A 21,064-nucleotide genomic window follows, 5' to 3' on the forward strand; every position below is an offset into this window, starting at 1 on the left:
GAAGCTAGAAAGAACAGAAGGGAGATCTCTGGGAGATTTCTAGCTAATTAGGTCAATACTTAATATGGCTTCATATAGAAACCAATAAAAATAGCTAGAAAAAATATTTTTCCTAAGGATCAAGTTTTCCCTTTTCCATCTTTCTGTAACATTTTGTATTCAAGATTCTACAACATGGCACGCTTTGAACTTACTCCTTCACTGGCATAGCCATTTTTCTAGGGATGTTCAGAACGGTCTAATTAAGTCATACAAATTACTGCCACCAACTCCAAACGCTGAAATCTGAGCGCTTCAATCTACTTCCACAGCTAACAAACGTGCAGCTCAAATTCAAAACTGTGCGTCCATGACCTAATTTAAACTTTCTAAATCTATGAGAAGATAATGACTTCATGTTTCAGTAAGTCATTTTTCCCTCCTTGGAGCACTCCTTTTTTCAGTCACTCCTTTTGAAAGGACACCTAGATTAAAAAAAGATAGCTATTTCAAAATATAATATTGATAGCTTTTTAGGTTGTGTGCACTTGCACTGTTTTATGCCTTTGCTTAAGGAATTCAAGGAGTTTGACTGTTTCCAGTAAAAGCCTTAAGATTATTGAACAAGATACTCATGATTAGCAAAACATTTCATCCGATGCAATGTAACACAGAAAACCAGAATCCTCTTGGTAGAAGGTAAAATTCTAAATATATAACATGAGCAGAGTAACCACATTGATTTTAGCAAATCAGTATCTTCTAGTTACGTGTAACTGAGATTACAGTCATGTGGTTATTTTTAGCCAGGGACAACACAATTCTCCTTCAACTCCCCAGTCCAGACAAATGGATAGAAATGAAACCAGAAGTGCATGACTAACAGCTGTGTTTGTCTTTACCTTGAGTTCATCTGCATCATAGAAGTCTATGCGCACAGCAGGGACCATCCAAGTCTGGAACAGAGTCGCGAGGATCTGTTTGGCAATTGCATCTGCGATGAGGTGGAAGTGGAGCGGGTTTCGCCTGCCAGGGAAAGGGAGAAAAACACGTTGGTCCAAAGGATTCTAATTCCTATTGCAAAAGAACAACAAAACTTGCAACATTCTGTGCATGTCAGAGGTTGCAAGACAAAGTGTACATGACATCTGGTGGAGTACTGCTCTGCGGAGAAAACGTTGAGACACAGTTTGAATAAATGTAACAATAACAGAAGTACTAGAACACCTGTAAATATGTAAATATAGTTCCTTTGACTTCAGTGGACTGCGCTGATTTATAACAGCTGAGGATCTGGTCCGTCCTACTGGACTCTTAAAAGAAATCCAAATTAATTCCTCCTTTGGGCCTTAAGATGTGAAAGTGATTGCTTTCAGTTTTCTCAGCGAACCTGGTAATTTATCTCTGTGGTAAGAATAGTCTGTAGAGTAATGGGAGTAGAGGTGAAGGTGAAAAATAATCATCTGAATGAGGTATCATTCCAAGACTGTTGAGATTACATGCATCATTTCTACAAAGCAAACCCTGAGTATTAACAGCTATCCTGTGGGAAACCAGAACTAGATGTTTCAGGTGACTGCCTTCTAGCTACTGAAATAATGAATACTCTTGAGAATGTAAATTTCCCCACATCCTCATTCCTACAAGGACAAGTTCATCCTTTTCCTATAAGGCAGGCTGAAGAAAAGCAGGAACAAATAAATATATTACTTTAAAACACCAGACTTGGGATCACCTCTGTACTTAAGGTTACTTGAACTATGTCAAAAAAAGAGCCAGGAGATGATCAGAGGGCTGGAGCATCTCTCCTCCAAAGAAAGACAGAGAGCTGGATTGTTCAGTCTGGAGAGGGGGAGGCTCTGGGGAGACCTCACTGCAGCCTTTCAATGCTTGAAGAGGGTTTATAAGAAAGATAGAGATTTTTTACCAGGGCATGTAGTGATAGGAATAGTGGTAATCATTTTAAACTGACAGTGAGCAGATTTAGATTAGATATTAGGAAGTTATTTTTTACTGTGACGGTGATGAGGCAGTTGAACAGGTTGCCCAGAGAAGCTGTGGGTGTTCCATCCCTGGAAGTTTTCATGGTTAGGCTGGATGGCGCCTTAGACAATCTGGTCTATTGATAGATGTCCCTGCCGTGGTAGAGGAGGCAGACCAGATCCTCATTAAAGGTCCCTTCAAATCAAAACCATTTATGATTCTATGAGAAACTTCAAAATCGGGATAAGTAAAGCCAGTATCAACAAGACCAGCAAAGTCTGACAAAGTGCTTGAACTTTTCTACAGTAATGTGAATGTTCATATTACAAACACCACATTTAAATCCCTTAGCCTTGCTTCGCTCTTTGAGGAACAGTAAGCAAAGTCATCTTTGCTCAGCTTAAATGGTGTAAGTATGAAAACCAGCCAGTGAAAACTAGTCACGAGTTGTAGTCTTCCATGTTTATCCCTAACTTTGCAGCTTTCACTGTCAGCAGAGGACAGAATTCGCAAAAGCCACCAAGACAACAGATGTCCATTTAGACTTTAGCACTGGCTCAACCTTTCTTCGATCCCTAGGGTAGAGTATTGGAATCTCATTACTGTGAAACTTATGAAGGTAAATGGCTGCACTGTCAACAGAAACTTTTCATCTAAAGAAGGAGAAGTTAGTTTCAGATGTTAAGGTATATGACTGACACTGCTACGTGCTGCTGTTTGAAAGAGAAGTGAAGAAATCTATGTTAGTTAGGACAATGCACTTCCATTATACTTTTGGGCTTATTCCAAAAGATGAAGGTTATTTCTTTGTCCATTTCCTCCCTTAATGAAGAATAAGTGCTTCTCTTTAATGCTACTTTTCTCTGCTTTGATGAGTAATACTGTTTTTTACTCAAGAAAGTTCACAAGAAAACCTAAAAATACATGCAATGGTTCATAGTATAGTAACACACCTCTCAGCAGAAACAGGAGATTGCTGTAGTAAGCATTGTATAGCTCAATTTTGTGATTATACAAATACTGCACATAAAATCCAACCTAATATCCACTAATATCAGTGAAGCTGTTCTTTTGTTTTCCAGGGGACTGTGGATCAAAACATATGCTTATAGAATAGGCAGGAAAAGGGCTAGTTAGAAGGCTTACATAAGAGTTAATCTTGACAGCAGAAAAAACTCACAGCTGATCTGAGTTTAACAATAGCAAAATACTAAGCCATAATATGCCTTCCAAAAAGACAAAGGTCTTTTCATCCCCCCTGTGTCCTGGAATGAGCAGAGGAAAAGTAAAGCTGCAGGTTGCTGAGGTTTGCAGAACCAACCCAAAAGGATCATAGCAATTATAACTGCTTCACCAGCCCAGCAGGAGAGAAGACAACGTCCTGCTCATGCAGATTCCACAGAAACGAGACTCATTGCCAAGGAAGAATCGGGAAATGGAAGTGATCAGGAAATGTATTTCATCAGCAGAGAAAAGGCCAAGGGAAACAAACAAAGATCCAGAATCGGTGGAATTGGCGAAGCAATATTTCAAGGAAAGTAGGTGTATACTGCCAACACAATCTGTACAGGTTCTTCTGCTTAGCAGGTCCGGTATCTGATCAGGCTATTTCCCAGCTGGTAATCTTTAGTAATTTCTTCTCTTTTTTTCAAGGTCATTTATCTATATATTGCAAAGTAGAATAAGGAGAGTAAAATCAGTCGAAAACAAGAAAGCTACATCTTCTTTCAAATCACCACTTAGTTAAATGGAATTGATAAAAAACATCTGAAGATAAAACGCACTACTTGAAAAGAAAAAAATCTGATACAAAGACGCTCAGATGTTCAGTAGCAGTTTATACTTATCTGAGTGACCCATAGCGTATGAAACTTAAATGGGAACAAGTGGGTGACATTTTCTTTAGTTCAGCTCCTACTGGGAAAAAGAAGAAAGGAGTAGTTGTACTCTGACACAGAAATCTCTTTCAAGTTGTTAGCCTTGTGGTAAAGATTCAGCTGGAAGGAAAGTATGTGTCAGAGGCAAAGCAGAGGATTATCACTTAGAAAAATATATCCCTTGAACAGAACAGTGACCCGCTGACATCTACAACTAAATGTGCATCAGCCACACAAAATTTTACTCTGGATGAGATTTTAGTTATGTGAAAGGATAGGCTTGACTACTTGTGCTAAAAGGCAACAGAGCACAGTGAGAAACCTGGAAGATGCTCTGAAGGCAACCGTACAAGCATGCACACAGACGACGTTTTTGGATGTTCTAGTGTTTGCAATGTGCAAAGCCCAAAAGATTAGGATTGCTTCGAAGTGTTTATGAAACAAGTGCAGAAGCTTAAAGATCAACCATCATCCACAGCAAAAGATACAGAAGAGAGCCTGCAAGATGAGAAATCCTGAAGTGATACTAAAAAGGGATGTTTTTTCTTTTATTAATTATTTGCCAACACCGCTGAATCACTAGCTGTCAGAAATAGGAATGACAACCAAGTACTTCACTGTGGGCTACATTTCACTGGACACAGATGTTTTGCAAAAGCATTGGTGCCAGAGGAAGGATAGAGACATTTTGGAATACAAAACTGAAACAAAGCTAAGGGAAATCCATATAGAGAGCAATCCTTGGCATGTATTTAGCAGCTACAGTTCAAGAAGTTTGGGGAAAGAAGGAAAAGATATGCAAATCTCCCAGGGGACTTGAGAATCCCTCACTGGGGTAGAAGGAAGAGTGGCAGGGCTGGCGAATAAATTTAATGGGCAGCTGGAGACAATGAGGTTTGCTAGAAGAAGCTGAGTTGAATAAAATCAGTAAAATATGATGCTCTCATTAAAGAAACTGTTGTGAAGGTAAATCAAATTATGAAAAGGATTTCTATGCTGTGGTTTCTTGCAATTGCAGGAGTGATATTGGAATGAAGTTTCAGAAAAAGTGATGATCAACACAGACTTCCTATTTTCTTACTCAAAATGTGCAATGATCATTGACTCCAACTCCTGGCTTCTCACAGGACTACACAAAAACTAAACCATATTTCTGAAAGTATTGTTCAAATGCCTCTTGAACTCCACCTGTTCCATGCCCACTGTCCCCTGGTGAAGAAACTGCTCCTAACACCCCACCTGACCCTCTCCTAATGCAGCTCCATGCCTTTTCCTCCCATACAATTCATCTTCCACTGGGCACATCAAGAGAATAAAAAAAGCTGGCTCCATTTTGTACTTCTGTAAAGCACTATACTGTAAATTGTGATAGAAAATGCAACTATGCAGTAGTACAGAATCAAAGAATCATAGAATGGCTTGGATTGGAAGGGACCCCAAGCATCATTAAGATCCAACCCTCCTGACACATGGGGGGCCACCAACATCTAGATCTAGTACTAGACCACGTTGCCCAGGGCCCAACTCAACCTGGCCTTGAACATCTCCGGGTACAGAGCATCCACAGACTCTGATAGCCTGTGCCAGCACCTCACCACTCTCTCTGCAAAGAACAAAGAACTTCCCCAGACATCAAATCACAGAATCACAGAATCATAGGGTTGGAAGGGATCTCAAAGATCATGAATCTTCAACCCCTGCCACATGCAGGGCCACCTTCCTCCCCATTTAATACTAGACCAGGTTGCCCAGGGCCCCATCCAACCTGGCCTTGAACACCTCCAGGGACGGGGCATCCACAACCCCTCTGGGCAGCCTGTTCCCAGAACCTCACCACTCTCTCTATAAAGAATTTCTCCCTGACATCCAACCTAAATCTCCTCTCCCTCAACTTAAAACCATTTCCCCTTGTCCTACTGCTATCTTTCAAATAGTTGATTTCCCTCCTCTTTGTAGGCTCCCCTTAGGTACTGAAGTGCTGCAATGAGTTCCCCCCGCAGTCTTCTTCGAATCCTTCCCTCCTTGAGGTCAAAACCATTCCCCCTTGTCCTGTCACTATCGACTCGAGTAAAAAGTTCAATTCCTTTTTAATAATCCCCTTCTAAATACTGGAAGGCTGCAATGAGATCTCCCCACAGTCTTCTCTTCTCCAGGCGAATATATGACAATTTTGGTAAACTTCAAGTGCAAAATAACAGGCTCCAAATTTCCATGTGAATTTGTATGTTTGGAAGACAACATTTTCAGTATTCCAGGTTACAGAGCAGATGGCCCTTGAACTCTTATCCTCCAGCTTCCTCACTATTGAAATAAGTATTGAAATGGTCAGGGAATTTTTCCCCCATATCCAGAAATCACTTAGTCTCTTTGGTGTCAAGGATTTTGAATATCTTAATTTTTACAAAGTACATTTTTTCACAGTTTCTGTGAAACACGGAAAATGCTGATATTAATGCCATAACGAGGGAAAAAGGCCATTTCAAAATATGGGCATTTCTCATCAAGTGGAAACTCAAGGTTTAAACCACTCTACTTAGAAAACCGTAAGTCATCATACATTAAATTATTTCCACTTCTCTTAAGACCAGAATACTATCTGACATTGTAAACCACACATAAAGAGAACACATTTCTTTATCTAAATTGCATTCCCCAAAAGCGAATGAAAAGGGATTCTGCACAATATTTTCAAGCATGGATGCTTAAATAAAGGCTCTTAAGCCCAAATATAGGAGCTTAAAAGAATGCTTTCATTTTCAGCATTGCCATAGTTCTATAAAGTTTAGTACAGCAAAAAGTTAGTAATTTTGAAAGTCAGGCTAAAAATTAGGAGTTTATTCTGAGAAACTCATTTCTTTGTTGTTGGCTTTTAATCACAATATCTTATTTTTACATTTCAAAACTTCTTATTCATCACAGTTTCGATCTGCTTGCTCAAGCATTTGTGGAGCATTCTTTTGGAATAGCCACTGTCACAGCGTTAAATATAAAAACCTACAATTGAAAAAGGGAGTAGTGAATCAAGACTCACTCTAGCCTTCTATATTATTCCATAGCTCAATTGTTAGCAATTCAAAAAGCAGCTGCTTGGTTGTATAGTCTCACTCTGCGACAGAGGAATTTTATTTTCTAAGAATATAAAAAGGTCAGTAGCCCAGGGGGTTTATTTCCAAACCCTATACTTTATTAAGGGAAGCACAACAAGGTAATACCTTTTATATCCGTAACAAATGGTAACAAGTACTTCAAACAGAAATTATAAAAGGCAACTCGGGATTTTTTTTTTTCTAGTGCCCATGTGACAACTCATCTCTTGTGTGGGGAGAATTTCAATGTGAAAATCATTATAGATTTTTCATACCCATTCACACGCAGCATTGATTAAAATGCTCCCCAAACTATTGGAGAGATCTTAACATGCAGGAGCTGCTTTACGTATGGATTGTCTTGTTTTGTGTTAACTTATAGGAATCACTTCAGAAATTAATAAGATTATATGGACAGATTTCTTTTAAACACTATTTTCTCCATTATTCCTCCATTGTTAGCACAGCAATAAAATACAAAATGAAGTATTCACGTGCACCAGAGAAACCAATTCACATATTATTTTTTGTCAGAAGAATCTCCTATAAAATAGACTGATATCTTAGAAAAGTTGGAAACAATGACAAAAGTTTTAAATTATCAAATGAACTCCATTAAGGCAAAAAGGTCTCCAGGGAATAAAGTCATGAGATTACGTAAGCTTTAATTACCTGCCAGTGTTGACTTTTGATTTTTCCTTGGAAAGTGCATGTCATTCCTTTTATTTAATTTAGATTTTCTTTTTGTTCATCTTACTCTACTTATTCTAAGAAAAACAGATTATTTTTGCTAAAGCAATCTATAACGTAGTTTAAACTCCTATCATAAAAATACTCAGACATTTACTTGCCTTGAAATAAAGTTGTCTTTTTAAAGGCTATTTTGTATTACAAAGTGTTTTACAAAGTTCATCTCACTGCTTTTGTTTATATTATGAACTCACATCACCATTGAGGGATGAGTTTCCAGAGAAACAACTAAAAAAAACCCCAAACCACTCTTTGCTAGCATACAAATCACTACATACAAGGGAGTACTTTGGCAAGGCAGCAATAGCTGGCACTAAAGAGAAGTTAATTTCTCACAGATTCTCAGGCTGACCTAACATGTCAGCAACATGTCATAATTTTATAATTTTGGCCTTTCGTTGTTCCCAAATGAAACATGGTGTTTTAGCATGTCTTTGGAAAAGAGGAGAGCACATTAAAAATGATTTCAGTTCTTGATGAAGTGAAGAACTACCTAAGTAGAGATCAGAGTGGTCTTTGCAATCTGAAACTGTAAACATTGGCCATTTCTAAGGTTTCCAATTTTCAGAAATGGAGTAAAACACTGAAAAGAGACAATGGAACTTGTACCAGAGGTTCCAAGGATAGTAATTAGCCACAGACAGCTGCATCACATCTGAAAATGAAATGCAGATGCTTTTTTGGACACTATGCACTGTTTCCAAAAGCAACTGCATTTCATTTTGCTCAGTTGGCCCAATATCTTTAGTCGTGTTTTAGTCTTTGGTTCAGAAAAACTAAATCTAAGTTGCACTTAGGTCATACTGATAAGAGCTTGGCTGCGTTAAACTGGCTGAGAGATTCTCCAGTCCTGCAGCAGATTTATAAAATCTATCATAATTAGGAACTAGATGCCCAGGAGAGGTAAGCAGGAAAGTTGCAGACGAGGACTAAGTGCTCATTCTCCATGCCTCCCTCTGTGCAGCAGTGCCAATGCATATTTATCAGAGTCTGCAAACTCTGCACTACCGCAGCTCTGCGGAGGGCCCCCCTGAGAACAGACTGTCAGTTATGTCAAACTGGGTGTTAAAAGCTGCTGGGATTTTGTGGCTTGAACATACGTTTTCTAAAGACAGAAGCTTCTCTTCTGTTGGGAGTGAAATGAGTTTCTGAACGACGGTGTTCTTATAAGGAATTTACCACGCCAGCTCTTTCCACTCCTTTTCTCCCTTTCTGGAATCCAAAGACAGACACAGCTTCTCAAGTGGCTTGAACGAGTAGCCTGCCTATGTCTCATGATATATATGGTATGATGAGAATCAGAAACTTGATTTTTTAGAGCTGGCAGAGGAAGACCTGGGAGAGCTAAACTGTTCAATGTGCAGGATTTGCTGCACTTTCATGCAAGAGAGTAGAGACAGCACACACCATCTGTAGAAATTCCTGTAGTTTTCATTCTTAATGACCCAGCACCCCTGCTGTCTTGCATCTTTCTGTCTAGCACTCTAGCTCAAAGCTGGGGCTATCACAAATACGTTAACATGCCAGGGAAAGATGATTAAACTGATGTGGCCTCCTTTTCTCAAAATTCTTACACTTCAGAAGTAGGGATTCCCTTCTTAGGCACCTCTTCTTCTTTCAGAATAGATATTCAGCTGAAACATGCTTTACTTAGCAAAAAGGAAGAATATTCCAATAAGAGCAGGTGGGCATCTCTGAATGTCAGACATTCACTGAAAACAGTGCTCTTACAGCAAACACCAAACTAAGTGCAGTAGGAAAAGGCAAGGATATGAAACGTGGCTGCTTTTAGGGGCCAGCTGCTCCACTACTAGTGTATGTTCAGAGTGCTGCACTGCAGGACCAATGGGCAGTAGTACAGCTGCCCAAGCAGAACCATGTAACAATAGCTGTGTTTTCTACGCAAACATCTTTCAATTACACATGCTAGATAGGATGAACTCCTCAGTGCACATTTAAGGGTCAGAAAAAGAGACACTTCCATGCCTGTTCTCACTGATGACCCTCAAGTGAATTGATGAACCTACTACTGATGTCATGAAGTATCTACCATCTGAACCAACCACCTCCAACTCCCAATTCATTTCTCCTAATGCAGTACCATGACCTACCTCCATCCTTCTTCCCCGCTGTTAAACAGATCCTAGCAACTAAAATAAGCCTTCTTTCAAATCACGGTAATTTTCAAGCCTCCAGTCTCCAAGATAACATTGCTTGAAGATGGCAACCAATGCAAGGAATCTTGCATTTTATATATACTTTTCAACTCAGTTTGTTGTTTGTTTGCAGTTTATTCTTCAGTCCTCTTCACCATCACCACTTTAAAGAAAGACATTCAAGAAAGGAGAGTTTTTGAGGCTTGGTTTTCCACAACGTAGCCACAGTCACAATAGATGCTTAAGAAGCAAAAATCAGTCTTATTGACAGTGGGATCAAGTACACTCGCAGCAAGTTTGCAGATGACACCAAGCTGAGTGGTGCAGTTGACAGGCCAGTGGGAAGGGATGCCATCCAGAGGGACCTGGACAGGTTTGAGAGATGTACCCATGCCAATCTCATGAAATTCAACAAGGAAAAGTGCAAGGTCTTGCACCTGGATTGGGGCAATCCCAAGCACAAATACAGACTGGACAGAGAAAGGCTTGAAAGCAGCTCTGCAGAGAAGAATTCAGGGGTGTCAGATAATGAAAGACTCAACATGAGCCAGCAGAGTGTGCTTGCAGCCCAGAAGGCCAACTGTATCCTGGGTTGAATCAAGAGATGACAGATTGAGGGAGGCAATCCTCCCCTCTACTCTGCTTTTGTGAGAAACCACCTGAAGTACTGTGTCCAGTGCTGTACTGTGTCCAGAAGGACACTGGGCTGTTGGAGTGGGTTCAGAGGAGGGCCACAAAGATGACCAGAGGGCTGGAGCACCTCACCTCTGAGAACAGGGTGCAAGAGCTGGGGCTTTTCGGACTGGAGAAGAGAAGGCTCTGGAGGAACCTTATAGTGGCCTTCCAGTACCTAAAGAGGGGCTACAGGAAAGATGGGGAGGGACTTTTATAACGGCACGTAGCAACAGGATGGGGGGGAAATGGCTTTAAACAGGAAGAATATAGATTTAGACTAGATATCAAGAAGAAATTCTATACTGTGAGGGTGGTGTGATACTGGAACATGTTCCAGTGAGGCTGTGGATGCCCCTTCCCTGGAAGCATTCAAGCCAGGCTGGATGGGGCTTTGAGCAACCCGGTCTAGAGGGAGGTGTCCCTCCCTATAGCAGGAGAGTTGGAAGTAGATGATCTTGACCCAAACCATTCTATGATTCTATGAATAAGGAAGAAATGCCTTCAAGAAGCTCTGTTTGTTCTTTGAAAACATTTTTTCTTTCTAGTGAACAACTTAATGCCTAGTGAGAAAAGCTTGTTCAAGATAAGAAAGCACTTACAGTTTGTCTTTAAGCATACAAGCCACACAGGTTATTCTGAAAGTTACAACTGTTCTGAAGTTTCATTAGCTATACTGGACTTCATCTTGATCACTTCTGCTGAGCTGGATGAATCCTTTGAGATGAGCAGTACTGCCATCCAAACAGCAGCTGTGTTCTTGACAAGGTCAGACTCCACCGGACTCAAAAACACAAATGTTACTTCTCTTTGTTTTGCTTTCATTATTTTAAACATATTTTCCATATCCCTTATAGCAGATTGTACATTTGTTAATTTTTCAGGGACATTTCCTTTAAATAACACAAAACGAAACTGTTTAAACCTTTGAGCTATGATGCTCCTATTATTTATGGTGTATTCGGAAACATACAGGAATTGAGCCTTCTTGAAATGGTGGCAAATAACAGGAGAGAAAAAAAACCAGAAAGCCAGAAAAAATCACATATCTGTAAAAAAAAAAAAAGAGTATTTGCAAGAAATCCCTTAGAGATAACTATCAAAATAGACAAAATGCCCCACATTCTTGCCACACAACACCAGTTCACACTGAATAATTCAGGATTCTAATTGGAAATAGATTGAGTTTTAAAATTTAACAGGATTTTAACATCCAGAAATATTCTGCCTAGAGCATGAAACAGGTTTTTACTGCTGTTTCGGTATTGGTATGTTTATTACAGCATTGTTTTTCTTTCTCCTGGCCCTTTCTAATTTTCATCTAACAGGAACATGCTGTTTTTGGGAAGATCTGCAAAGGCTGCATATTGATAGTGAAAGTATCATATTTTGGAGAGTAGAATAGAACAGTTTACTTGTAAAGGACTTTCAAAGATCACTGAATCCAAATGCCCGTAAGCCGAAAGTTAAAGCATTATTAAGGCATTAACCAAATGCCTCTGAAACACACTGGCAGGCATGGAGCATCAGTGTTTGACTACTCTCACTGTAAAGAAATTTTTCCTAATACCTACAGTAGAGAACTTCCCCTCTTCACTTAAATTCCAGACACTCTTAAAAAACACCATTTAATGAGTTTTTCCCCACAGTAGAAGGTAGTTAGGCATTTACACTCTCTTTGAAAGCTGACCAAAAATGAGTAAAGTTAAAATGGCACCTTAAATGCATTGCAAGGGCATCAGTACTCAGTGTTCCAGCAGAGTTCAGAGCAAATGTAAGGAGCAATGTTGGGGACTGGAATGACCCACTCACGATTTAAGAAGATACTAGCATGACACAAATAAGATTCATCATCCCTGCTATAAAATATCATTCCGTTTGAAGCAGTTTGAAACTGTCTCCTTAGAAAAGTCATTAAACACTATGGACATTTTACTGGCCTATTTGTCCTATTTGAGTTAAAGAGTTTGATGAGTCTCTCAACTCCCCATTTCACAGAATCACAGAATCATAGAATCACCAAGGTTGGAAAAGACCTCCAGGATCATCTAGTCCGACTGTCTACCTACCACTGATATTTTCCCCTAAACCATGTCCTACAATGCAACATCTAAACAATTCTTGAATACCTCCACAGATGGTGACTCCACCACCTCCCTGGACAGCCTGTGCCAGTGCAGCACCACTTTTCTCAGAGAATATTTTTTTTCTAATATCCAGCCTGAACCTCCCATAGCACAACTTGACGCCATGCCCTCTTGTCCCATCAGCATTATACTGGGAGAAGAGGCTGACCTCCAGCTCACTACAACCTCCTTTCAGGTTGTTGTAGAGAGCAATAAGGTTTCCTCTGAGACTCCTCCAGACTGAACAACCCCAGTTCCCTCATCTACTCCCCATCAGATTTGTGCTGCAGAGCCTTCACAACTCTACTACCCTTCTCTGGACACACGCTCCAGGGCCTTACATTTCTTCCAGCTCATGCTGGAAACACTATTTCGTATACAAGCCCAGTATGCCATTGGCCCTCTTGACTACCTGGGAAAGTACCTTCTCCAACGCCAACTAAACCAAACAAGGGATATACACATATGCATACACAGTTTAATACCATTTCAGTTTTGCTAAAGCTGCTATTTATTAAGGCAATTGGCTACTTTATCTTCATTGGACATTTATGCCCCTAAAATTTGGCATGCAATTGTGCTCTATGTGTTAAAACCAGGTTGCAAAGCCTTCTAAGGGGCTACCAGTAGATCCTCCACAGCCACAGTAAATAATCTGAAATAATACAGGCTATAGTAACAGGTTTATACTAAAAAATAAATGTCTAAATAGGAAGCTAGGATAGCCAATCAACCACTAGTGTGTCTTTATTGGTATGGCTTTCAAATTACTACCTACACCTGTGCCATAAACTGAACCATATATAAGCTAAATGAAAACAATGTTGTCATTGCTACTATCATTATTTTACAGCAGTCGGGGGTGTGCAGATGCTTTACGGTACAGATAAATATGGTGCCTATTTCCACAGTGCAACAAGGAGAGGCAGCAACTGGATTTCTGAACCCTACAGTTCACTGTACAGATCTTTTCACAAATGAATCTATTTCTGGTGGTCGCATACTTCATGCTTCATTCCTTTCAAAGAAAAAGAAACAAAGGAAGGGAATCTGACTTTGAATAAGAGCAAACATGACAAGAGCTTATTTGTGTATCTGTATATATATGATGTATAAGAAGAAAAGGGTACCTTTACCTGTGAAATAAAACGGACTTGACGAGCGTGACAACATCCCGACTGGCGTTATACCCTGCACAAACAATGGCAACATGGATGGTCTGTGGGAAAAGAGAAAGAAAAAGAAGAAAAATTAAAGCCTGCCCCTGTGTTCTATTGCTTATTAGAGAGAGCACATACATGGCAGTGCTTTTATTTAGTGCAGCAATTGTTAAAGATTTGAGTGGGTGTTCTGCAGCTGTTTGCAGCCCACTTGAGGCAGTTTGTTAAAAACATCTTAATTGAGTTATAACACCATCATCATTCCAAAGTCATTCCTGTCCCTAAATTACATCAGATGTCTGAACAGAATTGCATTTATTAGCTAAGAACATATGTGTGTGCACGTGTATATAGACACACATCCATTCGGCAGAACACAAAATTCTGAGTACGGAAACAAGCAGCCACTGTTTAACCTTCTGAACTCAAAACTTAAAAATACGCCTGATAGAAGCAGATATGCTCTTAGAAATTCAGCATCATTTCCACCATAAGAATGCCTATTAAGGAGAGAATGAGCAAGCTCTGATGGACAACATGGACAATTACTTTGCCCAGGGATGTGTGTGTCCTCCCAGCAATAACAGGCCTTCCAGTACTTAAAGGGAGATCATAAACAGGAGGGAAATCAACTTTTTACATGGATAGATAGTGACGGTACAAGGAGGAATGGTTTTAAACTAAAGGATGGGAGATTTAGGTTAGATATGAAGGAGAAATTGATTACTCAGAGAACACGAGGCACTGTCACAGCTGCCCAGAGAAGCTGAGGTGTCCCATCCCTGGAGCTGCTCAAGGCCAGGTTGGATGGGGCCCCTGAGCAGCCTGAGCTGGTGGGGGGCAGCCCTACCCATGGCACAGGGTTGGGGTGGCTGGGCTTTAAGGCTCCATTCAGTCCAAGCCATTCTATGATTCTGAGATTCTAGTGTAATATAGGACACAAGCTGGGAAGGTACAGGTCACTTCTCTGCCTATGACTAGTAGCATGGGCTGCACTAGGCAGCATTAACATGAAATCAAGAGTCCCTACCCCAGCACTTTGGTAAATACTCCCTTATTCTCTTCCTTCTTCCTTCCTTTCAATCTGAGGCAGAAGTTTACTTGTCTGTTGAAGAGGAAAGGGAAAATTGTGCTACTAGTCGTGATTATTAAGGCAACAAGTAATAATTTTTAAAATGCTGTTAAGTTACTCTTCTCTGGTTTTAAAATTAGCCACGTTCTGTATTTTTCTGTTTCTTAGTGGTCACAGAAATGAAGGAGAGTTTACCATGCTGGCAGCACAAAGCTGTGATCAGGGACACAGCTGTGAAACTGCAGGGAAGCCTCATTTGGCTTCCATTTGAAGGTTGGTTAGCTGATCTGTCACACACACACAGCTCTCATTTTCCACAGACAGCCCACTACGTTGAGAACAAATAAGGAATTTTGCCTTCTCACATAGTCATACATTGCCAAAGCTTGGCCTGTAACAGAGGCATATTTACACAGGAGGTGGCATGTGTTGGGCACATCTAAAGAGTCCCTAGTCCCATCCATTAACACCAGCTGGTCCGGGAAGCAATTTGGATCGAGTAATGGCCGAGTGGCTGTGCTATTGTGCAGTTCCACATGAACACTGCAGCTGCATCCTGCCCCAGCACGCATCACTAGCTGGGAAGATGAGAAGATTTTAGAGGATTGGAATTAATAAGGTAACCATCCAGAGAGGTAGGAGAAAGAAAATACGGCACAGCACATGTTGACAACAGTGCTGTGAGATATTCCACAATTCAAATTCACTTTCACGTCAAAGGAAGTTGAGCATTCTCAGCACTTTGCAAAAATTGATTGTGTTTCTTTCTTGTGATGATAACAGAGAAGAACACAGGCTGCTTTTATTTAACGACTTACTACAGCAGTGGTTTGTATGATGCTTCTGGGTATAGGTTCCCATGAGGTGCAGATTCCTGTGCACGCCCTGCCTTCTCTCAGTCACAGAACCACAGAATCATTACGGTTGGAAAAGATCACTAAGATCACTTAGTCCAACAGTCAGCCCATCCCCACACAAGCCTACTGACCTTGTCCTCAGTGCCACATCCACACAGTTCTGGAACACCTCCAGGGATGGTGACTGCACCACCTCCATGGGCAGCCTGTGCCACTGCAGCACCGCTCTTTCTGAGAAGAAACTGTTCCTAACACCCAGCCTGAACCCCCCTTGGTGCAACCTGAGGCCATTACTTCTTGACCTTTTGTTGTTACCTAGCAGAAGAGGTTGACTCCCACCTCACTACAACCTAGCCTTTCTCAGTTTCTTGGAAGGCCTAAGATCCGTCCCTTAAATTCCAACAAAAATAGCATCAACTGAGAATGGCTTTAGGTCTGATTTAAACACTAAACACCTGAAGACACTGGACCAGACACCAACACTTGATGAGTTTCAATGGAACAGCACTATCATGTCACCATCAACTTCATTTTACATCTTCTGGCTAAATAAACTCTCCTCACAGCCTCCCCTTTCTCCCTGCCATCTCCTTTTCTTAAACCAGTTCATTTCAAAGCTAAACTTAGGCATTCTTTGGTATCTTTTAGTGCTGCTGTCCTGTATTCTGATTTAGCCAAAGTGCAGTGAGGAGACAGCTCTGGCTGCTCTGCTAAATGTCTTTCTGAAATTCAGAGACACAGGAATCCATATATCTCTTGCTCAGTCTCTCTGCAGTGTTTGATACTACTTATCTGCCTGCCATCAGCTATCAAGAAGAAAATTATTTCTAGAAGAGAACAGAAATCCAGCCCTTTTTTTCTGCCACAGTTTTTGCCTACAGTATGCTACAAAACTGTTTCTTCTCTTTTCTTAATTCACTTGCCTTCCCCTTGTTGTTTAACTGTTCAAGAGAATCAGCAGCAAATTTGTAAGTCAACGTGAGGTCTACAACCTGAACCGCTTTCTAATGAAAAAACCCTGACCTCAAGTTTTCTCCATGCTTGTCCCAAACCCACATCCGGATGGAGACCAGCTGGCTGTAACCATACCCTGGCAAGATAGGGCAATAGCAGCTGGAAGACGGAAACACTTCAAAAACCTCGTAAGCCTCCTGAGTATACTACTGTAAGCATCCGCTCCCAGATTATGAAATTGATCAGCAGCCTCCCAGATCTCTGAAACTCCTCGTTTTCCTTCTGCTGTTGGCTACAAGACTGTACCCCATCCCACCAGAATGGGCCACTGTGATTCACACAGCTCCTGAGGCTGCAACGAACATTTAGGAGGGAAGGCACATAAGCCACGGATGTCCCAGCTTCCCCAAAATGCAGCATCCAGCTTGGTTCAACATGTCCCTCCAGACAACTCACATCAAAGCTCTGCATTTGATGTGCAGCTCTGTGCACGTTATGTGCAAAGCTTTGCACTTGCTCCTCACTGTCTGGAATCAGTGATGATCATACAGCTGAAGACTGGATATTCAGGAACCACTGCAAGATGAAACTGAGCTCCTTGAAAGCATCCATCCCTGCATTCACTTAAACACATATGAGTATGTAATTAAAACACTGCAGAAGTTAACCACACTGTTCTTTCTATACAATGGGGATCAAAGACACAAAGATAGCCATTTTTGATTTAAAATAGTTTAGGCAGTGCTCAAGCCCACCTTGAATGCTTAAAGGCACTTAAGGAAGTTAAGCTTCTTTAAGAAAGGGAGTTTAAATAACACCAAGGTGCACACTGACATAGTTTAGCTGCTACAGACATGGAAAAAAAAAAAAAAAAAAAAAAAAAACATTTTTTGGAAACTAGCATTTCACATAAAGCCATTCTGGAGTTATATTAATAGGAAGAAAATTGTTAAAATCAAAGAACTGGGCCTTAGATCCCATGCTGTGGAGTATAAGGTGCCTAGATAAACAGATGTTATTCTTTTTCTTCCTCAGGCAACGTTTTGGAATGGTGAAATACTGCTCTTAATAAACTCTAATTAGTTTAGAGTCTTTGGTAAAGCATTTCATACTTCAGCAATTTCACAGTAGTACTAGCCAGGCATTCCATTACAGTTGTTTAACCCTTCATAAATAATTTATGACTGTGATTAAGAGGTATTAAAAGCATGTTACAAGTATGTAAATATGATACAAATGCCTCCCCAAGGTAGGCATTTCCTTTGTTTTTACAGCACTTAAAGTGATGGGGCCTTTTCTCTGTGGCTCAACATGTTCAACACTATCAAGCAACAACGTTGAGAATAATAACAATACAAATATGCCCAAAAAAATGCTGCAAATGTTTCTTAGTATTCTGCTAGCCGACTGGATGCTATGCTGCTAATTAAATATTTTCTGGTAGACTCTCTCTTAACAATGTTTATTAATGCACACTTAATTCAAGCTAAATGCCCAGCTTATGGAGGCAAAAGCTGGAAAGGTACTGGGATACCATCAGAAGAAAAGCACATCATTCTGTTGGCTTCCATCAGTGTCATGATCTCCTCAAGGCTGCTATTGGTATCTAAGTCTGTATAAAGATGATGCTTGTGTTAAAACTGCCTGGGGAAAGGGATCTTCCCTCTCCAGGGAGAAGGTCTTTAGTTGGAACCTTGACCTTTTCCTGCAATATAATGCTGGTTCATTTTGTAATGTCAAAATTGTATAACATCTTCTGCAAAGGAGGAGAGTAGAAAGTGGCGGCTGGAATACAACAAATCTACAATTGTTCAGAATAGATCACAATTATTATCGCACAGATCATGCTTAATTTGGAGATTTAATGTTCACTCATTGCAACTGCATTTTCTGATGTTTTATCATCACTAAAGAGCATTCTAAATTAGATTCTGAAATGTTAGCTTCAATAAATCTCAAGGAACTGCCTCAATGAAATAAATAATCTATCCCTAGCTCTCCTTGTCTTCCCCAGAGCCTTCTCTGGATCCTTGTCTCTTTCCACCGATGTCATTGACTCTTGCTGTAATATATTCCACTGTCAGAGGCTTAAACATCTTTAGTTTATGGCTCTGAAACAGTAAAAAACGAGGGTGAATGGAGTCAAGATACCACTCTCACACAAAAATGGAACCAGAATCTACAGTAATAGGATAAACGATGAGACCCCTGGCAAATCTGATAATAATGAAGTTTAATTTTAACTTCCATTGCTGTTACTGAATTACTGAGCAAATTCCTTAAGAAAAGCAAGAAAAAGCTATTTTGTTATCAAAATAGTGTGCAGTGAGATAGGGGGATGGCAAATAAAGTGAGGTTTTGTATTTTATATAACCATTGCCTCCAGCACAATGCTAAACCCCACTGAGCAAGAAAATTTATTGGCAAAACACATTATAATCTGAAAGACCCCTTAAAATGTTCCTCTGTTAAGCTGCTATTTTTGTGTCCCAAATTGGTTGGTACACTGAACAACCCAGAGCTGAGACTCAGCTCATCACTGCTTGGCATGATAATAAGGGGGAAGTGAGGTTTATTTACTGACAGCCTGAACCTTCCCTTAATTAAAATAAATGCCAAAATGCTGGTAGGGAGGAAAATCAGACCCTCATTATCAGGAGGAGGGAAAATGAAAAATAGACTCCTCCTCTTCCCCTCTCTTTAAAAGAATGTTAGCTCCTTTTTTTCTTTTTTTTTCCAAACAGGGCCAGACAAAGATGTACCAAACTGGGAAGCAATAATTCCCTTTTAAGCAATATTTGCCCATTAAATAGACTTCATCTGAAGAGATAATTAGGACTTCTTTTTCCTTCGCACTTATTTTGTTTCAATTTTTATCTTCCCAGTGGCAGAAAGCAAGATAAAAGGTGGTATTTTATTACCCTCTTTGTAAAAATAAATGGAGAAAATTATTTTTGATGTCTTCACCATTTGGGATTGGCAGAAGGCCTTTAAGGAAGACTTTCTGGTTTGGAACGGTTATCATTCAGATATATGACAACCAAGTAGCCAGGCGACATCCACAAAATTACTGGCATAAAATACGGAAAACTAAACCAAAACAACCCCCTAAAACCTTAAAAACGGATCTCCAGTCTTCTGCCACTAACCGCACCTCTTCTGCACAGCTAACACACAGCAGGTGCTTCCACTGCGGCATCTGGATATGCTGCTGAAAAGCAACTCAAAGGCATAAATTGTTCCATAAACCACAATTTAATTAACAGTAAACCCTGAGCCATTCCAGAGGAGGTGAATAAACACAGGAATAAGACTTAACAACAACAACACTTTCATTGCGTGCCACTTTCATTTCGTTTAGAAATACTCAGGTTTTTTAACAGCAACGCTGCGCTGAAGTCAGCTTGAAAAACAGACAGGATTTTTACACCAGATTCAACATCACAACTCAAGAGACATTCAAATGATCAAATGTTTGAAAGTTTTAAAAAATATATATTAAAAATTACCTGGTCCTTAAGAGGCTTATATGTGTCTAAGAAGTTTGAGGAGGGAAGGAGACACTGATCTCCAATATACTTACAGGACCTGGTGTTCAAGGCCATGTTAGACGGAGCCCTGGGCAGCCCCATCTAATGGGTGGCAACCCTGCCCATGACAGAGACGTTGGAGCTGGATGGGCTTTGTGGCCCTTCCAACCCAGGTGGTTCCCTGATTCTTTTGCTCACCTACCTCACATTTTTCCACCGCTGGCTGCTGCCCGCACTCAGAGCTGTTCCCAGCCACAATGCCAGCCCGCAGGCTCTCACTGTCACCAGTCCCCTCTTCCATGGAGTAGGTTTTGGAGTGGTTGCCACGGTGGTGTGAGGGGCCGCGGCCCTGCGCCAGGCTGAGCTGCTTACGGAGCACGCGGTTCTCCTCCTCCACCTCCCGCATGCGGACCTCCAGGCTCTCGCGGTCCCGCTGGCTGGAGGCCGTGTAACGAGGGCTGTGGGGCTGGGATTCAAGTGGAGACAGCGACACTGGCTTCCCATCTGCAAGAGAAGGAAACAAAACACTCCTGTCAGAACATACCGAAAGCTGCATCTTTCTTTCATCACTGGGCAGGGATTTCTTTCAAATACATTTTAAATGGGCTTGGAACTTGAAGAAAAAGGTTAAGCTCAGGTGAACCTGGAGAGATGCTGAAGCTCTATGAGCTACAGGTCCTACTTGTTTAAAAACCACCCTAAAAGATAAGCATGTGTTTCTTTTGTTCTGAACAGGGCTGCCTGCCAGCATCTAGTCTGGGAAGACAATCAAGAATAGAAGGATTCAATTCCAAGACAATTAATATATAGTTAAATGCATTTTAGAAGCGTATGCAAGATAAAATAATTTTCCTATTCCCCA

The 21,064-nt window shown here is 40.7% G+C and overlaps 1 protein-coding gene across 5 annotated transcripts in view; it reads right to left on the reverse strand.

Annotated features, from left to right (window-relative positions):
- LARGE1 (LARGE xylosyl- and glucuronyltransferase 1) overlaps window positions 1-21,064 on the reverse strand; it is a 278,243-nt gene that overhangs the window by 124,046 nt on the left and 133,133 nt on the right. For all 5 annotated transcript variants that reach the window (XM_052667466.1, XM_052667467.1, XM_052667468.1 and 2 more), the window contains 3 exons: window positions 20,405-20,706; window positions 13,766-13,848; window positions 882-1,005 (listed from right to left, as the gene is read on the reverse strand). In XM_052667466.1, the coding sequence (XP_052523426.1) occupies window positions 882-1,005; window positions 13,766-13,848; window positions 20,405-20,706 (509 nt within the window). The remainder of the gene's footprint in view (window positions 1-881; window positions 1,006-13,765; window positions 13,849-20,404; window positions 20,707-21,064) is intronic.

This window comes from Tympanuchus pallidicinctus, unplaced genomic scaffold, assembly GCF_026119805.1.
Source record: "Tympanuchus pallidicinctus isolate F22 unplaced genomic scaffold, pur_lepc_1.0 scaffold8, whole genome shotgun sequence".
Taxonomy (NCBI): Eukaryota; Metazoa; Chordata; class Aves; order Galliformes; family Phasianidae; genus Tympanuchus; species Tympanuchus pallidicinctus.